This window comes from Accipiter gentilis, chromosome 21, assembly GCF_929443795.1.
Source record: "Accipiter gentilis chromosome 21, bAccGen1.1, whole genome shotgun sequence".
Classification (NCBI taxonomy): Eukaryota; Metazoa; Chordata; class Aves; order Accipitriformes; family Accipitridae; genus Astur; species Astur gentilis.
Window position 1 is genome coordinate 6,703,528 of NC_064900.1, and position 26,669 is coordinate 6,730,196.

Genomic DNA, 26,669 nt, shown 5'->3' on the forward strand with positions numbered 1-26,669 from the left:
CTATCCCTGGCTGAAAGAATGGGATTTTGGTTTACTTTTGCCAGAAGGAAACATAGTGTTTCAATAGAAGCCTCTAATACCCTTTAAAAAAAAGGACTGATGAAAGATTTGCTTGACGTAACTAATGTTCTTGATAGCTCCCGTTTCCTGACATGGCAATAATTGATTCTCAGGTCAGTGAGCGGGGGTTATGCCAATATAGGAGAGCATCTCTTATGTGTATGGGAGAACAGCATATCAGCTCTGAAGCATGTGTAGCAGGAGAAGGATATGTTCTTTTGCAATGGGTGGGTGCGCCTACTAGTAAGTAGAAGTCAGAAACCCCTGCTGGCCTTGCAACAGCAATAGCCTGGTGTAACTCTGCTTACCTTTGAACACACCTCAGAAGTGTCCCCAGTGCTGTAAGGCAGGAACATGAGGGATAAGACAGCTGGCTACATAAACTAAGAAACGCACAAACACCCCACACCCCTGACAAGAAAGGATGGAGCCCTGCGCTGAGTCAGACTCTGCTTTTCCTTCTGGTAGGAAGCAGAACTTCTCTGAGCACAACTAAGGGATAATGAGGCATCCTCCCTCTTTGATGTCCCCCTCTCCTGCAGGTCCAGGAAAATAAAGTGGGTCACTCCCAGACTGGCACACCTCAGGTCTTCAAAGGCCAGTGTATCTTTTCACAGAGATGGATTATTATTTTTTTTTTCCCAAGCCAGTCCAGCAGAAGTCTCTACATGTTTTCCATATCATGTGCGAATGTGTGGGAGCTGAAGGTCAGGCAATGTGAAAGGACAAAAAAGCCATTTGGTGATGGGTAATGTGTTTCCACTGCACCGCAGACCAAACCGTCTGTTTCTGCAAAGGCTGCGATCAGAGCAGGATCTTATCCTTACTTCAGCATGTATGTTACCCTGTCTCTCCCCTAAAACCTAGCCTGATACAAATTCTTTCACATCCTTGTTAGCTCTGGTAAAAGAGGTCAAATTTTATTCCAGCACATTCAGATTCAAAGGGTTAGAAGAAAGGTCCTAAAAAGACTACTCTGCCCCCCCATATCTGAAATGGCATGTGGGATGAGTCTGTCCACATAAGAAGTCTGGCCAGAGGATGAAGTGTGGGTTGTACGGCGCTGCTCCCCAGCATTTGGCTGCTTCTTGGTCACACAGGCACACCATTTTTTCACACCGGTCTGTCAGGTTATCTGCAAAAGAAAATGTGAGCGGAGGATGAGAGGTTCTGTATCAGTTGAAGTCAAGAAAGTTTTAAGAGGAACAATTCCCTAATAAAGCAATACTTGGGGAACAGAGGCTGTGGGAGCAGGAAGAGAGAAGGACCAACATGTCGTGTTGTGTGTGGACCTGACCCTCCCCTGTCCTGTCTCTGTCAACAGGTCTGACCTTAACTGTGACCAAGAGCATCAGAAAGTAGCGGCTAAATGTAAATTGGCAATGCTTATAAAAATCTGCCCAGGACAAAGTGTTCCCTGCTTCTAGAACTGTGTGAACAATGGGAGTTTAGTTCAGTGGCCGAAGCTGAAAAAGAAAATTATTTTAGCTTAGCCTGAGCTAAAAATATTCCATTTTCCCTCAGTCAGACAACTTCCCTTTTAACTCCTCCCTGTGCACATCAGATCAATTTCACAAGATAAAAATGCTGCTTTGAAAGGAAGAGTCTCCTAGAGGAACATTCAGAAACCTGAGGGTATAGAAGCACCCACCGGGCATCCTTCACTCATGCTCCATGAGTTGCTCTTACATCTCTCTGATCACTGCAGAGGAGCCAAGGAACTCCACAGCAGGGTCGGGTACCTGATTTTTGTGAGTCAGCAGCTAATGAAGCTGATCAAAATTATATGTGTGGAGCTATTTATAATGCCATTATATGACTACATGACTAGGTAAGGACCATAAGGACCATCAGAGCAACTAGCTCAGGTGGCTATATTGCAAATGGCTGATTTTGGGTTAATGAACCCCATCCCACCTATAGGTGGCTTAAATGCAGCCGTTGGGCTAATATTATTTCAAAGCACAGTGCCTTGTTTATTTGAGGCTGCTACTATAGATTATCTAACACCCGCCAAACCCCACACTAGGCAAAGTTTAAAGTGTGACTTCATGCCAGTGCACATGGGCTTTGCTCCAAAACCAACTGCAAAGAGTACAGGAATCTTTCCAGATTTCACTGGACTCTGCTGGATCAACCCTGTATCTGATAAATAAGAAGACCCCATATTTCTTAAGCTCTTCTGAAAAAAATCACGTTTACTGATAAAAAGTGTTTCAAGGGTCCCATGGATGAGGACTCAGCACTAAGTCCATTTTTTTCTTAGCTACCAGACCTGCTCGATTTTCTCCTTGCCCTCTGCTGCTTGAGTTCTTCCTGTGCCGTGCCAACCACCGTCAGTCTAATGTGAGTACAAGAGTTCTGGCTTGGCAGTCGTTTCTGTTAGAGCAGAATGATTTTTTTGACCAGCCCCCACAACTTACATCCTTTTCTATATTCCGGGTATTTATTGAATGGAATTCGCCTACATGTGATGGCATCTCTGGACTGAAAAATATGGTTTTGCCAATTTTTTTCATTCCATGAACAAAACTGCCTAACGGTAGCAAAAGGAGGAAAAGTCCCGGGTAAAATGAGTTTCTGTTTAATTTACCTGAAAATATCTGTGTTTATGATACAGTGCCAGGCAACAGGCATTTATTTGCTTTTGCATAGAAAGGACAGTGCAAGCAGTTCTGCTTCTAATGTTTCTGGACATCACTACCCCAGGCCCAGCAAGCATGCCTGGAAATTTAATTCTTCATCCCTTTTTGTTGGAATGGGATCAGACAATATACCTTCACACCTCAGTAAAACCTGCTGTACTGTAGCCTGGGGTGGGAAATTTGCCTTCAGAACACATTTCTATTGTTCCTCCCCATGGGGGATGTCAGGGGAAGTGAAGCCTGCCGAGGGCTTGTGGAGAACAGTCGATGGATGCTTCTCAGGCATTGCCTGGACATCAGTTAAGGAATGAATGGCATTTGTTTAACTCATGCTTGTTAGCCAGGCTGGAACAACAGCTGCCCAGTGCAAGCCTTATGGGACAGACTTTGCACGTGTCTTGTGGACTCGATGATACGCCTCACATCTGCAACTCGGATTGTTCCTTCACAGCAAAAAGAAACAGTTTAGGTGGGGGGGGGGGGGTGTTCAGATAACAATAGCTAGCAGATAATATCAGTCAGCTATGGAAATATGGGTAAGAGAGAGGGAGAGAAGTTACACATTAAAGCAATACATTCCTTAGCCGGCTCTTTGTATTTAATAGGTTGTTCTGGCACTTGGAAAAAGAGCAACTGCAGATGTGCTGTGACCCATCCCGTATCTGCTGGCAGATTTTCAGCGGCTGGAGAGGCTGAGGATTGCACCAGTAGAATATGGTCTTCTGATAAGGTGGAAACACTCTTTTAATGTTCAGGCAAGTAGCTTTGATGGTACAGGGACAAGTTTTACTCTCACATGTTTCTTTTCAAACTTTAGAAGTGTTCTACAATGGATTTTACCATCAGGGACTTTTTGGAGACTTAGAAATAGAAGCGACAAATTCTAAGACTCAAGTCATCTGGTGTATGTCAAAACAAACTGGTGTGAGACACTGACGGGCTGTGATTGTGCAATTCAAGACCTTCTTGACTGGGTACCAGCTGTAGAGCTGAGCACAGCCCACACTCACTGTATGCCTGCGGCATTCGAGAGCATTTGACTCCGCAAGTTTCAAAATCCCTGCTGGAGCCCTAGGGCTTTAGGTTGGAGTCTCACACGAGGCAAAGATGCAGGCTGGCACCCTTTCTAACCTGTCTTACAGACATGTGTAATAGCATGGCTCTTCTCTAGCAGTACATAATGGTAAGTAAAACGGTGAACAGTCCCACCGGATGGAGGGCCAAAACTGCCGTGGGAAGACCACCCCTGCAGAAGTGGTGACAGGCAGACCATTGCACAGCTTTGGGAAGGCATCGGTAAGGAGCAGGTGTGCTTAATGCAGGTGGACAGAGAGCCTCCGGAGAGGCATCTGCATCCGTGCCAAACTGAGACGGCTTGTTGTCTCCGTGGCCCCCGGTCCCACTCCTCAGCCTGGGGTGGACTCCAGTTACCTGGGACAGCTGGTGCTGGGGCTCCAGCCTTTCTCCCAGCTCCAGCTGGGGACTCTTGGCAAGGCCAGTGATCCAGGCAAGGGATGGGAAGAGAGCTCAGAGGAGAACAGACGTTGCCCAAAGGGGCTTTAAAACCATCTCGGCATACACAGACCTACCTCTGAGGCCCACAAAGCCCTTAGGTCAGCCTATGCGCCTGCAGAGGAGGGAGCGAAACAAACCCAACGTGAGCGAGCATTTCCTTACCGCACCGCACGGCGTTCTGCTCACATGCCCACCGGTACTGCTGCGCCTTGGGGCTGCAGCCTTCCTTCTCTGCCTTGTCATAGCAGCAGTCGTGTCTGTGGCAGCACCTGGGAGAGAATAAAAGGTAGAGTTTGGACTCAGGCATCCTGCATGTTTTGCTCAGGGGTGTTTGCTCGAACTCCAGGAGTGCTCCACTCACGCACCGCTTAGGACAGCAATGTTTGCCCCAGCCTGTCAGTAAACCGTCTGTCGATGAACCAAGCGTCCTGGCATCTCTTTGAAAATTCACATGGCTCAGGAGCAAATTAAAGCTATATTTTGTCCCATAACCACCATGCTTCTTCCCCTGAGCTTTTGCTCTCAGAAAGGCAGGTGTGGTCAACACGTGATAATCCCACTCACTGAAACGGAGCTGAAGCGTTACTGTGAGGTGCATGACCGTGGGTCACCAGCTTAGGCTTAGAGCCATCGCAGAATTTGGAGTCGGGATGGTTTTCACCTTCCTCAGCATCACCGAGCAGCTCCATCTCTTCAGTTCACCTGGACCCGCCACGTGCTCTTTGACCCATCCAGTTTCTGAGAGCTGGCTACAAACTCATCAGCCTCAATGGCGGGATTCATATCAGTTAAATTCAGGTCCCTAAGTGTAAACATCTCCATCTAAGGCATTGATCTATGCTGCCTTTATGCATGTCTGGGGCACAGTTCGTATTATCGTGCTGAGGAGATCTAACGTAGGCGAAAAACATTGCATTTGAAAGTGCAATTGCTTCTCATTGACCATAGAGGGGGCTGAGGGTGACTAGCTCACCTGATGATCTCTGTCCTACACACTAGTCAGTGAGATGATTCCCACTATAAATTACTTGAGAATTTATAGAAAACTTGACCCCACTTGAATTTTATTCTGGTAGTTCAGTGACTCAAAATACAGTGAGAAAAAATTCAGCACTTAGAGAGGTTCTCTGCCAGAAAATGAAGGTTGTTTGAGCGAGGATGCGAGGTCAGAGGCTGGAGCCAGAGAGGAGTGAGCTCCTGCATTTCCAGAAGCTGTCCCTGCAAGATCACTGGGACTCTACAGAGAAACCACTCTACTAATTGGGAAGCATCAAGGCAGACTGATCTTAGGTGTAAAGGAGGAGCAGACAGCTTTTAGAGAAGCTCTGGAGTCCTAGATGTAAATATCTTCAAGACACGGATGAGCTGGCCAAAAGGGAGCATGTCTGTGCTGGCTGCCCAAATCCAGTTGAAGACCTTCAAGGCCTGAGGTCAGTGTACCTGAAAAGCCAATAAAAGTCTGCAAAACACTCTAGGATCCAACATTATATCCCTCTGGAAAAGTGGAAAAAACCTGCAAGAAGGATAAAGGTCCCTTGTGCGGGAAGCAGGGCTTCTCCAGAGACCCGTTGGGAGCTGCCGGTACCTTACCCGAGAGCTCAGGAGCATCTCAAACTTCATCACCCTCTGCTGCAGGAGGATTTTGCCCTTTTAGAAATTGGTTTACAGATAGGAGGGCTGGTGGGCTGTGTGAGGTGATAAAGCCCAGGAAAAGAACAACAAATTTTGAAGTGCAAAGGAGATCCACCACCGATGCAAATTCTAATAAAACGACTGCAACTAGCTCAGGTGAATCATGGGAAAGACACAACAGAATCAGACCAGTCAGATCAAATTCAGCCTTCAAGTAACCCCTGTGATTACACACAGGCTGAATTTAGTCCGGTGTGCTTTCCCTGCTGACTGAGCTCCCGATTTAGTAGTTAAAGTAGCAATTTCATCCCACAGATGAGTCTACAAACTAAATGCCTTTTTTTTTTCAGCTTGCGAAGATGGAACCTGTGTAATGATTATGACCAGACTGCTCACTGCATTGTGAAACCTAGAAATGTAAGTTAGCAGTAGCAAACTGGTACGTCCCTCCATGCCAGCTCCTCAAAGGACTTCAGAATGGGACTAAGCCCTATGGGATATACGTATCTAGAAGTTTTCCCACAAAGAGTTACAGCAATTGCTGTAATCGAGAAGACCTTATTCAGCCCATGGAACCGGTTCTGTTGGACATGACGGCACTAAGAGGCTGAGGGTCAGATCTTTACTGATCCAGCAACACCTCACTCCTGGGCTTGTCCTGAAGACTTGAGAAGTGAAAGACCAAAGGAGAGAAGAATTCGCAGCCTTGTAGAAAGTGTGTAAGTCTCAGCTTTCTCCAGTGTATGAGTCCCTATGGAATGTGCCATATGATATGACTGGGATGGACTATGCACTGAGCTACAACCGGGGCACGTGTCATCTGGAGGAGTTGCTGTAGCTGAGGGCATCCTGGCTAACGTACCTTAAGCTGCGGCACGGCCTCATCTGTCCTCAGGGAGGTAGATGGCAGAGCAGTCCCGTCATGGGTGTCTCATATATGGGGGACAGAGCACAAGAGGCCATGGTGGACAGCCACGAATCGGGCTGAGCTGAGGCAGAGTGCCAGCTGTAGAAATCACAGCGTTTATGAGGTCTGAAGAGTGAATCAGCAGTCAGATCGGTAAAGTTGTCAGTGATGGAGGAGCGTGGGGAGGAGGAACAACGCAAAGGCAGACAGGCAAAGGGAGGAGTTAGAAGCCTGTGGGCCAAAGGAATGAAATTGCTCTTCATGGCGAGCCAGAGGGAACAAGCAGAAAAAGAGGTAGGAGAAGAAGTGAGAACGGATCGTGGAGGGGGCAAAAGAGGGTCTATGAATCAGGCATGGACAAGCAAATGAGCACGAGAGAGGTGTGCTAGCTAGCTGTGAGAACTCGCTGCTCCTTAGCTGCCTTGGTGAAATCAGGGGGATTGCATAAATTCCGCAGGATTTGGGGCATAAGTCTGCTTCCCCTTACACCAGTTCCTCCTGACGATACCCATAACTGCAGCGGGGTGACATGTAGCTTAGACCAACAAAAAGCAAGAAGAATTTGCCTCATGTTACAAACACCTCTTTCAGATGCTCTGAAAGAACTGCCAGGGAATGAAGAGTGAGGAAACCTACCGTCGTCCTTTGCCACCTTCGATGGTCTGATCTTGTCTGAAAATGCCCTTTCCCGCACCTGGGTCAGAGTGTGGCGTTAAGCTTTTAATAACCTGCTAACACTTGGTTAGAGCAACGCAAACAGAGTCAGCCAACACTATGGCAGAGCACTGGTCAACAGGTATGGAAAACAAATACAAGTGCATCATCTAGTTAGTAAGCAACCTACTTATCACCTCTGGGCTACCAAACGGCTGTAATGGCTACAGACAGCTCCGGCTGGCCAGACCCCTGCCGCTGAGCAAATGCCATTAAGGTAAGAATTTGTCGTGTTGTATTTGTCATGTCAACAGCACAACCACCACTGTGTGTCCTTTTGTCTTGCTTTAACACAGCAACTGAGGGGAAATCTTACTCTTCCCTATGGGTTTGCCAGAACTTAGATGAGCCATATACGCCACCCTGCCTTTCATGGCATTTGGGGTTTTCAGGGAGGTGCTGAGCACCTTCAGGTCCTCCTTTACAAAATGGGTTCTGCAGCAAGCCAGGGGAACAGAAAGGGGAAGGAGAAACAAATCTATTGACTTTCTTCGGAAGAGATGCTATTATGTCTTGAAGTGATGGGCCTGTGAGAGTGGAACAAAAGAGAAAAGGTAATTACTGACAACTCCACATCAAAGTCGGTGTGTGAAATAAACCTTATAAAAGGATTACCCACTCAAAGGCTTTTTTTCTTTTCCCATAAAAGAGAGGTGCTTAGAAGCAGGCTAGCCATGTCTAGACAGATTGACTGAATTACTCACAAGAAAATTACTCCTTTTGTAGGGGTCTCAGTAACAAACCTAGAAGTGTCAAGGGGGTGAGTCATTTCAAACAGTGTATGTCACTCAAAGCCAGTAGTTTTGCCACTCTGCTTCTTTCTTTTTTAGAATGGCAAATATGGAAAATAATGTGGTCACTTTCACAGGCATGGGGTACTCAACCAAACTGATTTTTGCACTCCTTTTCAGTAACAGATAGCAGAAGATTCCTTTAGGAAACATAAAATGGAAAATTTTAGGGCTAAATCTAAATACGTTTCTGGTTTGGTTTGGGGTTTTTTTTGATTGTTTGTTTGTTTGGGGTTTGTTGTTGTTGTTTTTGTTTGTTTGTTTGCTTTTTGCAGTCAAGCATTGCAGCTAAGGAATAATAATGAATGCACTTAAAGGATCAAGCTTCCTTTTTACAAACTATCTGGTATTTTGAGCCAATTCCAGTTGCAGAGTCTCATTTTCTGCCATTAAGATAAAATCCATATCTCATGGAAATCAAACGGCAGCAGAAACACCAGCTGACAAACACGTGGCCATATTTTACTCTATCTGTTTTTCAGGAGTGCTGACCATTCGCATTTCCCAGAGTCACTGAAACTTGGGGGTCACCCAAAGTCTATGGAACACAGCTTTCAGGTGACTCCACTCAGCCCTTTGGTAAAAGGAGTACTCCAAATTAGTGAAGTCATGTTTTACTTTAAAGACCTGATTATGAGAGTTGGTAAAGGGCTAACAAAAATAATAAACACCTTTACAGACACTGCTGTAAGTGATGATAAGCAGGTCAAGAGATATTACTGAAAATTAAAAGAAATCTTTACACCTGAAAGCTATGACACTTTGTAGGCAGTTACTCATTATTTGTAAGTCCTGTATTGACTATTTCATAGATTAAATGTTTCATAGGTATAAACCAGGGATGTGAAGAGACAGCTTTGGGAATGAAATGTCTCGCCGCATTAACGAAGACATCTCCACTAGTTTTAGGGGACGCTTGCTCTTTTATGCCCACAGAGGAGTTGGCCTTTAACCTTGGCATCCTTCTTTTCTTCCTTTTTTGCCCTTTTCTGTCCTGCCAATTCAGCAAGAGTTCGGTTTTGTAGCAATGCGAAATGTCTCCAATGGCTGGATATTCTGGAAAGCTCAGTTTCCTTCCCAGTGATCTGCACGCTGCCTTCACTCCCCCTAAAAGCAGTGCTTGCTTATCGGTAGCACCTGGCCTGTTGACTGTAGATAAACAGATAGACTTGTGTGCTCTGTCTTTGAGGTTTAAAACCAGACAAGTCTGCAAATAAAAGGCTCAGAGCACACAAAAGTCCACCATGCTCAAGATTTACATGTACGCTAATTGCAAATTACAAGAAAGAAACCTTTGATTGCAACACCTCCTAAACTAATCGATTTTAGCCTCGGGACTAACAAGCACAGCATCTTCACCACTAACAAAGAAGAGGGAAAATAACACCATACCCTCCCCTGTTGTTGTTCTTCCTTGATTCACTGTGAACTAACGGGCAATCGAGGCAACAGGTTTGATTACTCCTTGCAATGATCTAGATTTCTTCCAGAGGATAAACAGTGATATTCCCATTGCTGCCATTTTCAGGACCTGGGTGCAATAACTCTCCAAATACCTTGGTCACTCCCCTTTTTTCAGGCAGGGCTTGCTCACTATGAATAAACATGCAGCTACTTCATGAAATCATATCCTGGTTCCTCCTTTGCCCTCCACCACCATAGAGTATGAGGTCTCAAGAGCTCTGCTGTCATCTAGAAGGTGGTTAAACCCTCATTCAAACCCCAAGTGACACGTGAGTCCTCACTCACAATTCCCCAGTGCTGTTCATATATACTAAGTTCCCTTTCCACAAGGCAGTAACGAGTCCATGGAGTCACAGGAGTACGAACAGAGAAGAGCGGGGAGATTTGCACCGCTTTTGGGCACATAGTTGAGCTTCTTCTTACCAGTCTGTTTTATCTTTAGGCCAGCCTTGTCCTCCCAGTCCACAGTAGCATCCATAGCCAATATATGCCAAAGGAGACCGTCCCGTGCCACACGATATAGCTCCTGCCAATTCGATGATTCCTCGGGTGTGCAGTGAATGGGATTTTCCCAGAGCACCTTTCCAAACTGCAAAGACAGGACATGGCTACACATGAGGATTAAACACGCCTGACACCAATTTTCTTGAAGCCCTTACCTGAAGGCTGGGGTAACCAGGAGGAGGACGCAGAAATACCCAAGCAGGCTATTTCTGCAGAGGGAGCTCAATTCAAGCAAGACTCACTAGCTCTGGCGCACTAGCTTGTGATTGCAGCTATATTGCACCGGCGAGCAGTGTGCCCGGTTTTGCACATCACGGAGCCCAAGCTGTTAAGCTTTGCAGGGCCTGTGCCAGCACCATGCAGAACCAGCTGGGCTTCACTGCTCCCCAGAGCTCCCAAACCTGGGAACGCTTACTAGCTACGCTGTGGTCCCAAGCGGGACGTGAAGCAGCAGAGGACAAGCACATAACCAGACCTAACCTGGGCTCTATGGAAAAAAATGAGGTTTCTATGTTGCCCAAGATGTCCTGTATTATCCAAGTTTCCCCTACTATTCAGGAGATTTTAACCCATTCTCCAGATGAAAAATGCTGGTGATATTATTAATTTGTGTAGAGGGATAGCTACAAGTCCCTGAGCCTCTAAGGCATACTTTGTCAAGGATACAGTGCCTACATTAGCCAAGATATATGTATATTGGCTTTCTTTTGAGCGTTTGGAAGTGCTGGCAACACTTACATCTGCTTCTGTTATTACATTCCATTTAAGTCGTAACATCAGGTTGGCTGCATTAATTTGGAAAAAAAAAAAAAAAAAAAGGAGCTCTGTGTCAGCTGAAGCATGCGGATGGCCGCCCAAACCGGTCTGGAGTTTTTTGAGTTACAAATCTTTCAAACAATGTTGTAATTTCACATGCTAATTTGCAACTCCCTTAGAAACCACAGACTCTACCTTGCAGTAACTGCTATGGAAACTAAGAGTACCCTGCCCCTAATACTCAAACCACTGTGATGCTCAGCTGCAGACATTGATGCTCATCTTGTTAACGATATGGCAGATAGGAGTATTTCATGCCTGGGTTTGCTGTGAAGGACCAAGTGCACTTTGCTCTGCTCTATCGTGGCCGGCAAAGCTACTCACCAGTAGCATCAAAGCCCTCAGACCAACTGCCTAACCCATCCGCTCATCCCACCTGTGCACGGCCGCTCCAAAAAGAAAAGCCTGCCGAAAAAGGGGGGGGGAACTTTGTGGCACGCCTGGACTGAGAGGGAGGTGATGCCTGGGAGCTGGGGACCCACCACCGACGTCGCTTTGCCACTTGCCCCCAGCTATTGCAGCGTGCTTGACCTCTTCAAAGTGCGGTGCAAACACGGACTAATTAATCCCCTAAACCACCCGAGGACTCAATACTATTATTAAAACAGTTGATTTCCTTTTAAAACCTAGCCTCTAATCCCCTTGCTTGGGCCTCTCCCTGCATCTCCTGGGCTGGCTCACCCTCCTAGCCTGATCCAAACCCCGGCGAGGACAACGAGGGTCTCTCTCCAGCAAGCACAAGGCAGACTTTTGCTCCATCCCTGCAGCCCGAGTCCCCAGCAGGAACGAGCGCTGCCCTCCACCATTTTTGCCCCAGCAATCGGCGCCTCGGACTGTGCCGGCTCGGAGTTTCGTACAGCCTCTTTATGCTTCCCGGGGCATTCCTCGGGGATTAAATGCACATTCCTGAAAAAGTAACCACGCTGCTCACCTAAACACTACTTGAGTGTTCGGGTTTTGTGCTAAAAACACATTAGACGGGTGTTATTTGAAACTAAAGAGACGACCTATTTCCCTTGTCTAAACAGCGGGGCTCTGGAGTTAGAAGGGGGCTCAGCCCTCGGGCACCCCAGGGGAAATCACAAGCAGTGAGCTGCTCTGGATTTGGCGTTAAAAATCATGCTTTTTCAACCTGTTGCTGTTTGCAGACCCTGAAAATGTTCCAATGGAGACAAAAACTTCTTTGTAGGCATTCACGCCTCCTGACGAGCAGCTCGCATTTTTTTTTAGCTTTCACTGACCTCTTAAACCAGGACTGCTGGACTTGGTCTGTTGGCTGCTGGCTGAAAACAGCCGAGGCTGGTGTAAGGTAACTGCACCTCACCTAGGAGAAGAAAGGCCATTCTTCTTTTGGGGATATCTCTGAGGATCAAGGAACTGTAATTACAGTGCAGAGCTGCTCATCAAAGTGGAGAGAAAGCCCCAAAGGGAATTGAGTCCAAAAGACTCAATTAGCGCGCTTAGGGCTGCGTGCTCTGCAAGAGCTTGAAATAACGCGGGCATCCAGGCAGCCTCTGATGTACCTGTTTCATTCTTTGAAAGCCAGCCGGGTTTTGAGCCCAACGGCGGGTCGCCGCAGCTGAGAGGTCAGCCCCAGCAAGTACGTTTCAATATTCAGGTGCACAGCTAATAACTTGACCAAGAACTGAAATTGCTTTTTCTATGCTGGGCAGCCAAGCCAACGCAGCTGGGAAAGCCTTGAAAAAGTCTGAGTCTCCACAGCAGCCTGCATTTAGCCACATCTCCCATTAGGAACATGTCCAATCATTAGTTATACTACTAACGGGGCACCTTAGCAGAGAACATACCTGCAGGGAGGTGAGCGGAGCTGGATCTGACAACTTACATTTTCTATTTCCTGCTTAAACGGGCAGCCTTTGCTGTAGATTAAGGCAAGGTTTGGGGTTTTATTTTAAAACTGTACTGCAGGTATAACCTCAGACCTGCCAGTTGCCTCTGTGTGTTGGGGCTTTATGTTAGCAGACATTTATGGCTTTTTTTAACAGGCTTTTTAAAAATTTAAAAATTCAGATGAATAGAAAACTGCTTACAAAACCAGGGTATTTCTATGAAGAAACACAGACGCCAACAACTTCATAGCAAAAACCTATTAAAAAAGAAAACGACCCACGTTTATAGAGCCCCAGTTATGTAAACCACCAGGGAAGCGAAGCGGGCAGGCAGCTCGCACGCACAGCCCCTCGCCATAAAGTCAAAAAGAGTCGAGTGGCGCTTTTTTTCTTCTCACTTGGCCAAACCACACTGAGGTGCCTGTCTCGAAGCACGCAAAGCTGACGGCGAGGGGAGAGCCTGTCCCGGGACGGGGGGAGAGGCGTGGGGAGGGAGAGGGACCGAGAGGTGGTACTCACCTGCCTGAAGCAGCATCAGCATCAGCAGCAGGCGGGAGCCCATGGGCAGATCGCTCCCGTGTTCCTGTACCCTGCCGGGGTTCGGCCGCCGGGATGGCCGGCAGCACCTTGCCGCGCTGCCGAGCGTAGCCGAGGTGTGGGCGTGCTTAACAATCCTCCTGGGCCGCTGCTCCAGGGTTTATATATCTATGGCTCTGCGCCCGTCTGAAGCGAAACACCCTCTTCTGCGATGCCTCGGAGTCCCAGCCCCGGTCCAGTCCGTCCCCGCAGCGGGCTCCTCGCTGCATGGGGAGAGGGCGAGGGCTGGCTCTGTTTGCCTAGCATCGCCTTTGGGAGGGAGGGGCTGCTGGAAGGGCATTAGGCTGGCGGTCCCCAGGACAGCCAGAGACACCCAGGCACTAAGCCGGGCTCCTTCTTTAAGCTGTTTGCTTACAGACCCTGGTTAACCTCTGAGTAGCTGCGGAAAAAAGGGAAGCCCGCAACCGGGCTTTGTGTGGCTTGGGCTCGCTGCTGTGGCGTCCCCCTGGCAAGGATTTTCTCTTTTTATAGATCACTCTTTCCAGGGTAAAATTTTTTTTTTTAATTATTTTATTTTAAGAGTGATTATTTTTCATGTTTAAAAAAGAAGAGACAAAACTATAAAAGTCCAACAGAAAGAATACTGTTAGGTGCAAGTATCTAATTATAAACTGACAAACACAGCTAACTCTGCGCCACTCCCAAGGGAAAAAAACCACCCTCTCGGCCTGTTGCTGCACCTGACTGACACCAACTGATTTCTTGAAGACTCCTCAGTATGTGGGTCCCAGCCACTGCAACAGACCAGCAGCTGGGGACAGTCCCCCAGGGCCAGCTGTGCTCTGGTGGCACCGGGCAGCTGGATCGGCAAGGTGACCTCCCCATCACCCGTCAGCAGGGGAGACGGCCATGGTTGTTTTGCCTTTGGGGTTGAAACAGCTTCACCCAGCCCTCCAGGGCTTTAAATCTCCTGCCTTGCTTGGTACAGCAGCCATCTGCTGTGTCGGGGTCTAAGCATCTGCCCCTTCCCCAGTGTGGGCATGATGGGCAGGGCTGGCTGCTCTGCTGGGAGAGGGAGAGGAGGGGATGAAGGCTGCTTGTCCCTTCCTCAGCAGCACCCCTTGCCCGAGTTCCCCATGGTAAAGCTGTGCCTCCCTTCTTAATGGCGTGGTTTTAAATATTTGCTTGCTAAATATTGGTACTCGAATCAAAGGTCAGCACCAAGTCATTTCCCTGGGTGCCTTCCGCTGAGACCAGCCCTGCTCCAGCAGCTGGCACTCTTCACCGAGCAAGTTTTCAAGATGCAGTACATACTGGGTGCCTTTGATGCAGAGCAAACGAGATGGCAGATTTGGGTAAATCTTATGATTTAAGGTGGGGTGAACACACCACTCACATGGCTGCTCCGTGCCCCGGCTCCTCCACAACGTCGGAGGGGCCCAGGAGGAGCCGCGCAGCTTACACCTCGTCCCTCGGAAACTCCCTTCGGTAATTACACATTTACTCAAGTTATAAAGCCAAATCCTATGTATGTGAGCTGCTGCTGGCTAATATTTAACCTTAAGAATATAAGTTTGAGAAAGGAGGATGCTGGAGGGCGGGTGTGCTGTATTCAAGGGCTCCGTGGACGCAGGTCATCAAAATGGGAAGCGCAAAGAAGGCGGCAGGTTTTGAAACACCGCGTGGGGTCTGGCCGAACGGGACGCCCTGTCAGAGCAAGCTCCATCCCTGACAGATTACCCGGCAGGCCCCGTCCTTAAGTGGGGACCAAGGGGGAGGTGTGAGGAACCTCTGCAGATGCTTTACGGGATTCCCAGGGTCCCTGAGCCTGGGGAACTGCCTTTGAGCATCCAAAGTGTCTAGTCTATAACTTGGATATATCACAGTCATTTGGGTTTGAAAACCTACATTTAATGTTTTTATTTCAAAGCCTTCCTGAACTACAAACCTGATCAAAAAAGGCATTACAAATTTTCGGGCTACAGTTTAATTCTATTCTTCCCTTTCTTATAGCCCCCCAAACAATAGAGGAGTTTTTTGCCCCCCATTGAGCAATAAATACAAAATAAAGAAATACAGACCCTTTTGACAGCCAAATGTATCTGCAATGTTTGAAGAAGACTTCTGCAGGATATTAAGGAAGGATGCCCAAATTCAACCTTAAAATGGAAAGCTGAATTAATGTATTGTTTCCTTATGACTGTTTCACACTGCTGACTGGTTGAGTTTGTTATTTATCTGTGCAATTACTGATTACTGTTGCCTAAGTTAATCAGCATATTTATTAAACAGTATTAAGTGCTAATCATATTACGGTTACGGCAAGTGCACTGGGATCATGAGGGCATTTTTATTACTGTTTAGGGAAATAAAATTAATTCCCTGATCTCACTCCTTCACGTGAATTTTGCATGTTAACTGCTTGAGCTCTGCTTCTTACTAGTAGCAAGAGGCAGCACACGAGGGTATTGATACCGTCTCAGCAAACCAAGCTATACAGACTACTCGCTCTCCAAAACTGCATAGGGAATGAACTTACTTTGAGCCTCAGGTCACTTGCATGGGGCAATCAAGCCGTCCTGTTGGAGGGCTATTTCTTCAGATGAAGTAGCTCTGTTGCAGACAGAGTTCCCTCGGTTTGCACCACCAGAGCAGCTGCCCCTCAGGGATGATACTACCTCATGCTCTTGGGCTTCTTGTTATTGAAAGACACTATTAAGGGAAAAGCCTTCAGCTGAAGGGGAGAAGAATTTATATGATCTACACAGTTCTTAATGACATTTACTCAATAAGGTTCAAGCTGTCAGATGCTGTTGGAGAAACTGGGCTGTCCTTCACCCCACAGAGGCTGTTCTTCCTCAAGAGCCTCATTCTCTCATCACTGGAAATGTCAAGGTTTTTCTGACTTTAACAGCCTTATTATCCCAAGTGTTAGTGACACTACCTATTACGCTTTTCAGAAGTATCCACCTCCTAGGCTGGTCTGCCTGTAACTCCCCTTTTGCTGCAGAGCAAGCAGTCCTGCTGCTGGTGAGAGGCTCGCTCGGGAACGGAGAGGCTTTTGTGCCCTCCAGAAACCGTTGGGCTTTGGTGGACGTCACATAACGTAGTGGACCTGTCAGGGCAATAGGGCCATGACTCCAAAAAGGTTTTCAAGACTGCAATGTCCCTTGGCCACAGGTAGCCAGGACATCAGAAACGCAGCACGCCCTGGCAATGCGGAGCGTGCTGCCATCACCACCTGGGGGTATTGCCACCAGTACAAACCAGGGAGAAGAGCATCTCCTTGGAGCTGCCTTGAGTACTGCCTGTAGCGATGCAAAGGGATGGGTGAAAACAGGCATATGTTATCAGCTGAGCACCCTCAGACAGTTGGCTTTCGTTTTAGAGCCCTGGTGACATTTCCCACTTAGAAGAGAGGATATATTACCAGAATTGAAGTACACCTAAAACAAGAACAGGCTGGATAAAGGTGTCTTATTTAAATACTGACACCACCTCAGGCTGCTTAGTTTATGAGATTCACCAAGAGGTTGGGCTGCTTCATCCGATCAGAGGCCCAGGAAACACACACACGCACAAAGATGGATGTACACTCTGATACCCAAGACAAATTCCTGAAGTGCCTCTGAGTTCCCTGAAAAGGAATGGCTAACATAAATGTCTGTGTCCATTTAACAGGAACTCCTGTCAGGGACAAAGCTGGAAGACCCATGATACCAGTTCATACCAGTGGCACCAAGGTTCATGATAGTCAGCCAGACTCCCAAGCCCATTAAAATACTTGTTTTGATGTGTCAGTGTTTTGAAGTCTGTCGTTTAAATTCATGGGCAGTCCTCAACAGAGCAAAATTACATTTTTCTTTTCTAGTTGTAAAGATAATGTAAACAGAGGTGTTTATAGCTCCTCCTGGGAGACAGAGGAAGGGATGGCCTGGGTGGGGAAGGCGTAATACAGATCAGAAGAACATAAAATTCTTATTCCATGTTGGCAAGTACATTTCAACCCTGACAACTCTAGACCACCATCCTCACTCAGCTCTGCCAGTATACTCTAGTGCTGTCTACCTATGGAGTTCACTGTGCACTGTCATCTCCTCCAAATGCTGTCTGCTTTTTTAGCTTCTCATTTCCCCATTGTTCAGGCTTCATTTTCATTTTTTTCAGATGCTAAAAGTTTTCCTGCTTCTGCACTTGCCCTGTCACACCTCTCCCCTCTCACCTTTTGTCCCAACCCACCACTTTCACCTACAACTTCATAAATAGCTTGAAGACTCATGCTGGTACTACCTCAAGCCTCAGGTACCAACAGAGACAGAAAAGTGCTTTTTTATTGAAGGCCTCCATTCATAACAACAGTCGGTCCTGTTTAGATCACGAAGCACTTGAGAGCTCTGAATCTTCCACTTTTAAGAGGATGGGCAATTAGAGACTTCCTGAAGAAAAGAGGATATATGTTATCCTACCTCTGCTCCATTACCTAGATTGCTTTATTAGGATGCATCCAGTGTACAGACCAGTGTCTTTTATGTTTGATGTCTGAGTATATAAAGAGAAAGCAAACAATGGGTAAAATTTTAGGTGGTGTTGCTACTCCTACAGGAAATGTGAAATCAAGCATTCCCTGAAGGTACTACTAGGATGATTCACGATCTGCTTTCCTGTAGCCCTTCTGAAGGTTGGCCCTGAGCTCAAGGCTAATGCTGTAGGTTTTTAGGAGAGGCACTGGAGAACAAGGGTTTAGCTGCTCTCTTTTCTTGACATCAACCAGTGCTGCATATGGCAAGTTTTTAAGCATTCCTGGAATCCCTCTGCTGTTCGTCAGACCAGGGTTTTGTTAACCCCCCCAGAGACATATGATTAAGCTTATATTGATAAAAGTACCCTATTGGGACACTTTTTACTACTTCCCCAATCACAGTCATCTGAATTATCAAGCCCAGGTTCAAATACTGTAACTTACACAGTTAGTAGCCTTCCACAGGCCCTTCAAAACCTCTTTCTTTCCATACATGTATACACGCCTGCACCAACGCTTGTATTTGCTACCACCACCTTGGTTTTGTTTCATGACTCATCACCTCTTCACTGCTGTGGAAGTTGTTGTCTTCTGCGTTTCATACTTGCTATATTAAAAGGTTTGGAAAAACAAAGAGAAGGAAAAAACACCAGGACAGTGAAAAGAGCTCCACCTTTCAGGAGGAAGAGACTGCTCTGCAATTTGTTCTGCTGGGAAGGCAACGCTCTGAGCTGGTCATTGTGGTCACCTCGTTGGTTCCCGTTTCTTTCCAGTCTGACCAGCCCCCGGCTGAGGGCATGCTGTGTGTATTACATCTCATCTTCAGGCTTTGTGCCTTTGTAGTGGGTAAATTACCACATTTGGTCCCAGCGCCAGTCCTTTTCTCCCTTGTGACAAGGATTTATCTGATCAAAGCCTGTACCTTTGCACCCAAGGATGGGTTAGGTGAGGGATGGATGCTGCTGTGCTCTGAATGCTGAATAGCTTAGTGCCTCCTGCGACCAACAGCCCTCAAAAGCCACAGCAAGGAATTGCCAATGTGGGAAGCTCAGAGCCCCATAGATATCTCCTCAGTTCCCAGTAAAATTGCCTCTTTTATGTTGAACAAATAATCCTGACAAGGCATTTTGGTTATGATTTCCTGTAGCCTTTTGCTTACACATATAGGAAAATTTCAACTTTTACCTGGCTGTTTCTCATACCGGTCCTGGTATTTACAGTAAACTTAAGACCACACAGAAGGACATAGATAGTGTAATTATAATTTTGAGTGCTAATTTGTCATTAGAATGTTGTCGGTTGTGATGTGGTGGAATGAGATAGCAGGCTGCGCCTGCTGAAATGCCTTATCACTTTGTGGATGCCAATCACTGCTTGGGAGTTCAGGAGTTCACCCAGTTCCCAGCACACCAAGAAACTGCCTACAATAAGAATGCTTGTATAGTTAGTGGGAAAAAGATCTTCAGTGATAAAGAAGTAGGTAAATACACGTAGGGTGTTTGGCATTCTAGGCTGGGCAGCAAAGAGTAGGTCAACTCCGTAAACCCTAGTTAAAATGGCTGCATTCAACGTCAGTGCATTTTCCCACAGTTTAAGCCACCCATCCTTCCCACTTTGCTCCATTGTACATTTGGAAGTTGTGTATTTGCATTGTCTTTGCATCTTGTCCCCATACACATATCCCACTGGACATCAAGTCCCTGATCTTTATCACAGTCATATTTGCACAGTAAGCAGCATCAACCTTTGCCTGAAGACATTCTTCTCATTCCAAACAGCTCTGATATGTGTGGCAATCAGTCCTGAACTCTCTGATGTAAGATCTAGTGAAGGCGTCAGTATCTTCATAAGTGATGCTATACTGGACACTCAATCCATAGTGATATTTTGGGACATGCGAGAAGAAGACGAGGCTTCTCTTTTCACCAGTCAGCAGAACAAGTGTGAACACTGGTAAAGCTCATGTCACTTCTTTGCCTACTCACAGCTTCCTCCTGGCTTCTGCCTGTAAATTAGCTCACAGGTTGCTTGATTTATATTTACTCCCACTGCTGTTGGACTGAGGACATAGATTTGTTTGGTTCTCAAACTCTCCTGTTGGGCAGGCAGCATGTTACAATATGACAAGAGCTCCAGACATGTGGAGGTGACTTTGAGGTGACTTTTCCAGACTTGTGTCATAGACCCTGGTGATGAGCAGGTCTGCCAGGTATGTATGATGCTGCACTTATTCCTCAAACATTCTAGTTTTGCTTTGTTGCTCCTACGAGACACAAGAACCATTCAACCAGTTGTCCTCACAGTCATACTAATTTTCATGGTAGATGACATTGTAATGTAACAGCTACTGTGCTGTGAGGGTTCATATATTCCCTAAATCAGGTCCCCAGGGGCATTCTCAACCCCTGTCCTGTTACTAGTATTCTTAACATGGTAACGGAGGACTCCATCCAAATTGGTGATATTTATTTTTGGCACAAAATTGTAAGAATATCATGGCTTTTCCCCAAATCAGATCATTTTTCTTTTGTTGCATACATCCAGCAGTCAACTCTCTTCAGAGTGTTTCGTTTAAATTGTTTGGGCCTAGGCAAACATGCATCTTAGCTGAGTTTTCTAGGACTATCAGAGCTGGTTACCTGGCTCTATGTACTTCAGGACCAGGATTCTGCCTATTTGCTTAATTTGCTTCCATTACTTTAGCAATGCAGATTATTGTTTTTTCTTCTTCAATAAGTACTCCATAAAGCTCTGCCAGCCTGAGTGACACAAGCAGTCTACTTCTTGGAGTAACTTATCCAGAAGATGTTACTTGCTTTCTTTCAAAAACATTAAATTTTTTTGCAGCTTTGCTACAGAAAAGCCAAAATTGCATGCATGCTTTTCCAGTAGCACTTGTTTTGTTTGTAGATCTACTGAGGGCATAATTTACCACTTGTTTATCAAGTTTAACTGTAAATAAATACATCCATCAATCAAAACATATTTCTCAGTAATCTCTATATTTCCTGATATTTTAACTTTTATACTTTTCCTTGGTATTGCAGTTTGGCTTTCCCTGGTGGAGTGATAGGCCACAGTCTAGTTTAAATTTAGCTTAGCAAATTTGCTATCATCTCTTGCATAGCACTAAGCATGCCTTCACACATTCAACCACTGCCAAATTGCATGTTTGGTGCCTTGTTTCCTGTTTGTACAGGGATAATTTTTTCTGAGACTACTACCAAATTAATTTTTGCTTATCTACACTATGTTTATGCCAGATGCGACCAGAATATTGTTTTCTGAGTCATTGCTTACTTTCTTTAAAAAAAAAAAAAAGGGGGGGGTTCTTTCATTTTCTTCTCTGCATACCTTTTCTGGCTACAATTACTGTACTTGGCTAGTAGAAGAACATTTCTGAATTTGTACTTCTTGCTACCTACATGTGAGACTGGAGAGAGGATGTCAAGTCTGAGTTTTTGCCCATACCTGTAGTTCTGTACTTGTGCATTTATTTTTCCTTGTATATTCAGGGCTCCCTTGTGCTATTTTCTCAGGTGTCTCTGTAGCATCATACAGATCTTTAACTGGAAGTCTGATATTAACAGGATAATGGCAGGGTGCTTTGTGAAAAAGTAAGGATTGGAAATGCTCGACTGGCTGACACTTTCCCTTCACCAGTATTTTCATAAGTCTTCACAGGATAAAGCCTTAGACAAGTTGAATTTGTCAACCTCCATGCACTATTGCAATCTACAAAGCAATGTAATCCTAGAGATTAAATGTGTTAGTGCAGTGATCTCTGGGGAGACATTTTTCTTACTTATAATCATGTACTAAGATTTTCTTTGCCTCAAAAACAAAACAAAAAACCCCCTCAAAACGAAACAAAACACGTAAGCTGAAAACCACAACATGGTTTCAAAACAAATTCCCTATACCACTGCCTGTAGGTAAGCAACAAAGTCCCAAAGTTTCTCCTTATTTTTCTGTAAGACTCGGGGCAAGATGTGAAACAAAATTAACGTCTAACACTAAAAACTTAGATTTTTATTTAAAGTCTTTAAATGTGTGATCCAGTCATACCAGAGTTGAACTCACAGCATTTCCTTGTAACTTTTGAATGAGAGCTACTACATCAGCTTCATATATCCACAGAGCACATAAAGTGCCTACCACCACTGCACTGAGATGCTAGGAAGTCTCTTTAAATTTGATTATTTCTTGTCAGACCCAGCTCCTCTCTCTCTGGGCTTAACTGCTCATGACTTTAATGTCCTCTTCTTGTTTGTTAAATTTTGTCACTATGAGAAGATTTGTGCAGCGTTCAATAGCATGAGCTGGAAAGAGTTCAAAGAACTTGTCTGAGAGAAGCCACTTGTTGGTTAGAAAGAACTTTGCTTAAATAAAGACACAGAGAACAAAGGCAAGCTCAAGCATGAAGCACCTCTGGTAAGACACAAGGAATTCACATAAGGCAGAATCTATTGTTAGAAGAACAGTATGATGAGAAACAAATATTTCCTATTTGAAAGATAATTAATTCTGTCTTAGAAATCAGTACGAAGGAAGAAATCTTACTTAACCAACCTCATTCAGAGGCAACTTTCAAAGAAGTTTTTAGGGAAGCAGCTGACAAACACTTCTGTGTGAACAAACTCAAGAAGAATAGCATCTTGGAACAGATATTAATGTATCACTAACATGAAGCTGTCTTCTTTCCTGCAAGGCCAGAAGGAATATCAGCTTTATTATTTGCAGTTCAGACTTATTTTCCAAACCTTGCTTTTGTCAAGTTCTCTGTCATCTCTAATTTCTGATGCTTTCCTTTGATCACTTTCATTTCAGCCTGACTCAACATAACAAACATCAAAAAGAAGTCTCACTGCATATCAAACATCTGCCCTTATTCTCCTATTTATGACAATTTTTTAATGTCACTCCATATGAACTAATTCATCAATGTCTAAAAGACAGCAATTCTGGGCTACGAGTAGTATGTGCGGTCTCATTTCACCCCTACATGAAATGCTGTAAATGGGACTGGAATCTAATGTGAGATGTATCGTGAACAGTGAATCAGGGCCTCTTTGTTACACCAAGTGACAGACTTCCTTAAAATGCTGCACCAAGGTTCAAAACAGTTGACGTGACTGTGAATTTTACAGACCAGATCTGCATGGCATCACTCAAGCGTGTGCAGGATTTCAAGCCTAGTCTTTTGTTTGTCCTAAACCCAGGAGGAGCAAGTCCCAATGTATTTCATTCATCCTTTGCAAAACCACCTAAAGAAGTCCCAGTACATAATACCCCTCATTGATTGTATAACAGTGACACCAATGATTTAAAAGAAAAGAAAAAAAAAAGGTGAAATGAACATGAACTGTAACCTAGACAAGGGACCACTCTGTTTAGTAAGCACTCAGATGGCGATGCTTCCTTCAGTGGAGGCACTAACAGAGTCCCCGTCCTCTATGAGGCCTCTTTACAGGAACCTTGTAAGAATGAGTGTTTCAGCAACTCTGGCTTGAACTGGCCAATAGATTCTAAAGTTATAAAGTGGAAGGAAGGACAATAATCATAAATACATAGACATCATAGTTTCCTCAGGCTTGTCTCACTGAGAAACTAGATTAAACAAGCCCCAAATTAAATACACCTCAAACAAATACAATAAATGAAGAATTTAGGGAAATCCATGGAAGTGACTTTTTACAACACATCTTGAGCCAATGTCTCAGGTAAAATAAGTAATTGGATCTTCACCAAATTTCACAATGCTCATTTGAGGGTCCATGTTCAACTACCTTTTTTGGTATTTGTATTTCATAAATAATTCTGTCACGGAATAAGCCAAGAAAGTCCCTCAGAAATGGTGTCTCTTGGTAACACTCAGTAGATGAGCCCTTAGGCAGGTGAAATTTTTTCCTGAAGATGGCTTGAATGAGGAATATAAGTGTAGGGCTGAAGGGACAAATAATCATCTAGCTCAGGATTAAGCATGCCTAGACCAATATTTTTTTTTCCTGTCCATCAGCTTAGTTCTCCTATACTACAAACTAAGCTGGTTACCTCTTGTCCTATCACCAGTGGATGTGGAGTACTACTAGCTATTGTCTGTATCAATTTCTTTTGTTAAAAACACTACTTGCCCCAACCAAAGAATCCTTCCTTCTACATAATGGCTCCATTGCTCCCTATCTTCTAGGTTATGGTTTCTAAGCATTCTAGAGGTGCTCTTCACTCATCTCAGGATATGCCCAACTATCTACGACTTCAACACAACGTCAGCTAAGGCTGAACGGGGTCAAGTGAAGAACAGTAATTATTTCCTGCATCTTTTATTCATATCCCAAGTTACTACATCCCAGAATAGGAAATCTACAGAAAACATTACCTTTGTCTGAAATTCATCTTCCTGAATCTTCATTGTCGGTGACTTTCTTTGTCCCACTTATTTCTCACCGCTTCAAATAACCCACAGGATTTTCTGTTGGGTCACAGAGCCTGAAATCAGTGACATCTTTGTTGAAAATCTTTTCGGTAAGAAGAAAAAGGTGACTCCCATAATTTCTAGAAACTCTAGCAGTTAATCTAAAAATTACTAGCAATAAAGGAAAAACCTAAGCTGAATATATGATACAGCCTCTGACAAATGGGGAAAAAAATTCCCCACAAACTGTCTTTACCTATAGACCAGAATACTTGCATTGTGTATGCTGGCACCACGTGGGTTTTCTTTACTGCTCCATCAGTTGATCCCTGTTTCCTTGCCAGCTTGTTGAACACAAACAATGCCCAGATATCAAGAAGCTATCAGCTCCACACTGGCATCTCCTGGGGTGAAGATGACCCAGGGTAGGGAATGTAACAGAAGCAGACAGCTGGCAGGAACAAGAGCTCCTTTAGCCCAGACCATACAATGTAAATCTTTTACTGCAAACTAAGGTCTTATTTCTCATTCTGTAAATACTGGATGCAGAGAATTTAAAACATAAGCTGAGCATCTGGCAGAGCAGAACCAACAGCATCCAGGCCACGTTAAAAAGGGTGCCAGTGCTTTAAAGGCATACATGGCTATAGCTGCATGCCCTAACAAATGTTCACGTGCCTTGCATTTCCAGTTAGCTGGCTTTAGACTTCCAGACGCACCCAACTGGGTGTGTAACAGGGATGCAGAGACTTAAGGTCCTCCGAGTATGGCCCAGTGTGCCTCTGAAGTGAGTAGCTAGCTTATTTATTGTGGTAAAAGAGGCTACGAAAAAGAGAGAGAATGGAGAAGGGAGCATCAGTACGGGAGCTGGGAGAAGGAAGCAAGGAGACACAGAGGGGGAAGAACAAGTCTATTGCCTGGATGATGACACTCCTGGCGCTCACAAAGGTGGCTGGAGATAAAACACACCTGTCTGCTTTAGAACAGGTTTGGCTTCCTCTCCCCATAACGCTACACACCTCCCTGTGCTCCCCACGGAGGACAGCCCTGGCTGCTGCATCACCAAGTATTGCCCACGCTGTCCCTCGCACGGTTGGCACAGTTGTCCGAGTGCTGTTCCTGGGCAGGTCTGCAGTGGCTCGAGCAGAATGGTGAAGCTGCTCCAGAAGCTGTCACCCACTCTCAGGGACTGCTCATTTCCCACGGCAGCCCTCCTGCCTCACCTCCCAGTTCAGCACTCTGTAGGCAGGGGCGACTCCTTCAGCAGCATCCCGCTACGGACACCATTCAGGATGTCCTCATCATTTGTGGACTGTTAATCACTTTCCAGAGCTCGAAGACCTTTAGTGAACCCAAGCAGTTCTAGCACTGGGCAGATGCTATGGTTTTATACCACTGCTGCTATTGTGTGGAAGTAAACATCAAAATGCAAATCAAAACTAGCTAGTTAAATGTGTCACTTGAGTGCAAGACAAAAAGGATTTGTTTGCAAAAGAAACTACTGCAGCAGCCCCAGAAAGCACTTGGAAAGCAGAGCTTATTTCTGGTGAAGACAAACCTGACCCTTCTCAACCAAAGCAATTTAATGAGGGTTGGGGAAATTACTTGAATGAAGTCACTGGGATCACAATCACCCACACAAGTAGTTCGTTTAAACTAGAGAATGAGAAGTGGTAAGGGAGCACAGTCCAGTGCAAGGCTGAGACTTAGGAAGGATTTGGAGAGGCTGTGGAACCAGTTCTCCCACGTCTGCTATCAGTATCACCGGTAGGCAGGAAGGCTCTGGCAGAGCGGAGGCATCACAGAAAATTAGCACTGCCACTCCAGCACACTCCTGGTCTCACCCAGCCAGCACTCCAAAACACACATCAGTTTGGTGATTAACTGGTGGATTCAATCAACAATTAAATCAACATCAGTGTGAACATATCAGATGGTCAGCTTTGATGTCCTTTACATGTGTTTGTCACAGGCAAATTCTCTGATAATGAGAGTTTCTCAGTGAATTTACATAGAAACCATTTAATGTATGTAAAAAGGTATTACAATGATCACTTAGCCAACAGTGTCAGCTACCAGACTCAGAAGAGAAATCTCTAGAAGAATCAAATTAACTAAAGGGACAAGCTGAAGTTGACCTCAGAGGAAGAAGAAAACCCCTAATTCAGTGCAGTACTGTTTCAGTAGCTTAGCCCAAGAGCATACTCATGGCACATCATGGTTGGACACTGCTGGGAAAGGCTCTAATCACACTCACCTGACAGTGCGAAGGACACCCAATACTAACACAGCTAACACAA

General features: G+C 45.3%; 1 protein-coding gene across 1 annotated transcript; it reads right to left on the bottom strand.

Moving 5' to 3' along the window:
• Positions 1-959: 959 nt before the first annotated feature.
• On the bottom strand, positions 960-26,301 carry LOC126048953 (phospholipase A2-like). Its single transcript, XM_049824550.1, has 5 exons — positions 15,517-26,301; positions 13,418-13,698; positions 10,152-10,317; positions 4,383-4,489; positions 960-1,195 (listed from the first exon to the last, which is right to left on the bottom strand). The coding sequence occupies exons 2-5, from the start codon at positions 13,458-13,460 to the stop codon at positions 1,032-1,034; spliced, it is 480 nt and encodes a 159-aa protein (XP_049680507.1). The 5' UTR covers positions 13,461-13,698; positions 15,517-26,301; the 3' UTR covers positions 960-1,031.
• Positions 26,302-26,669: the final 368 nt, after the last annotated feature.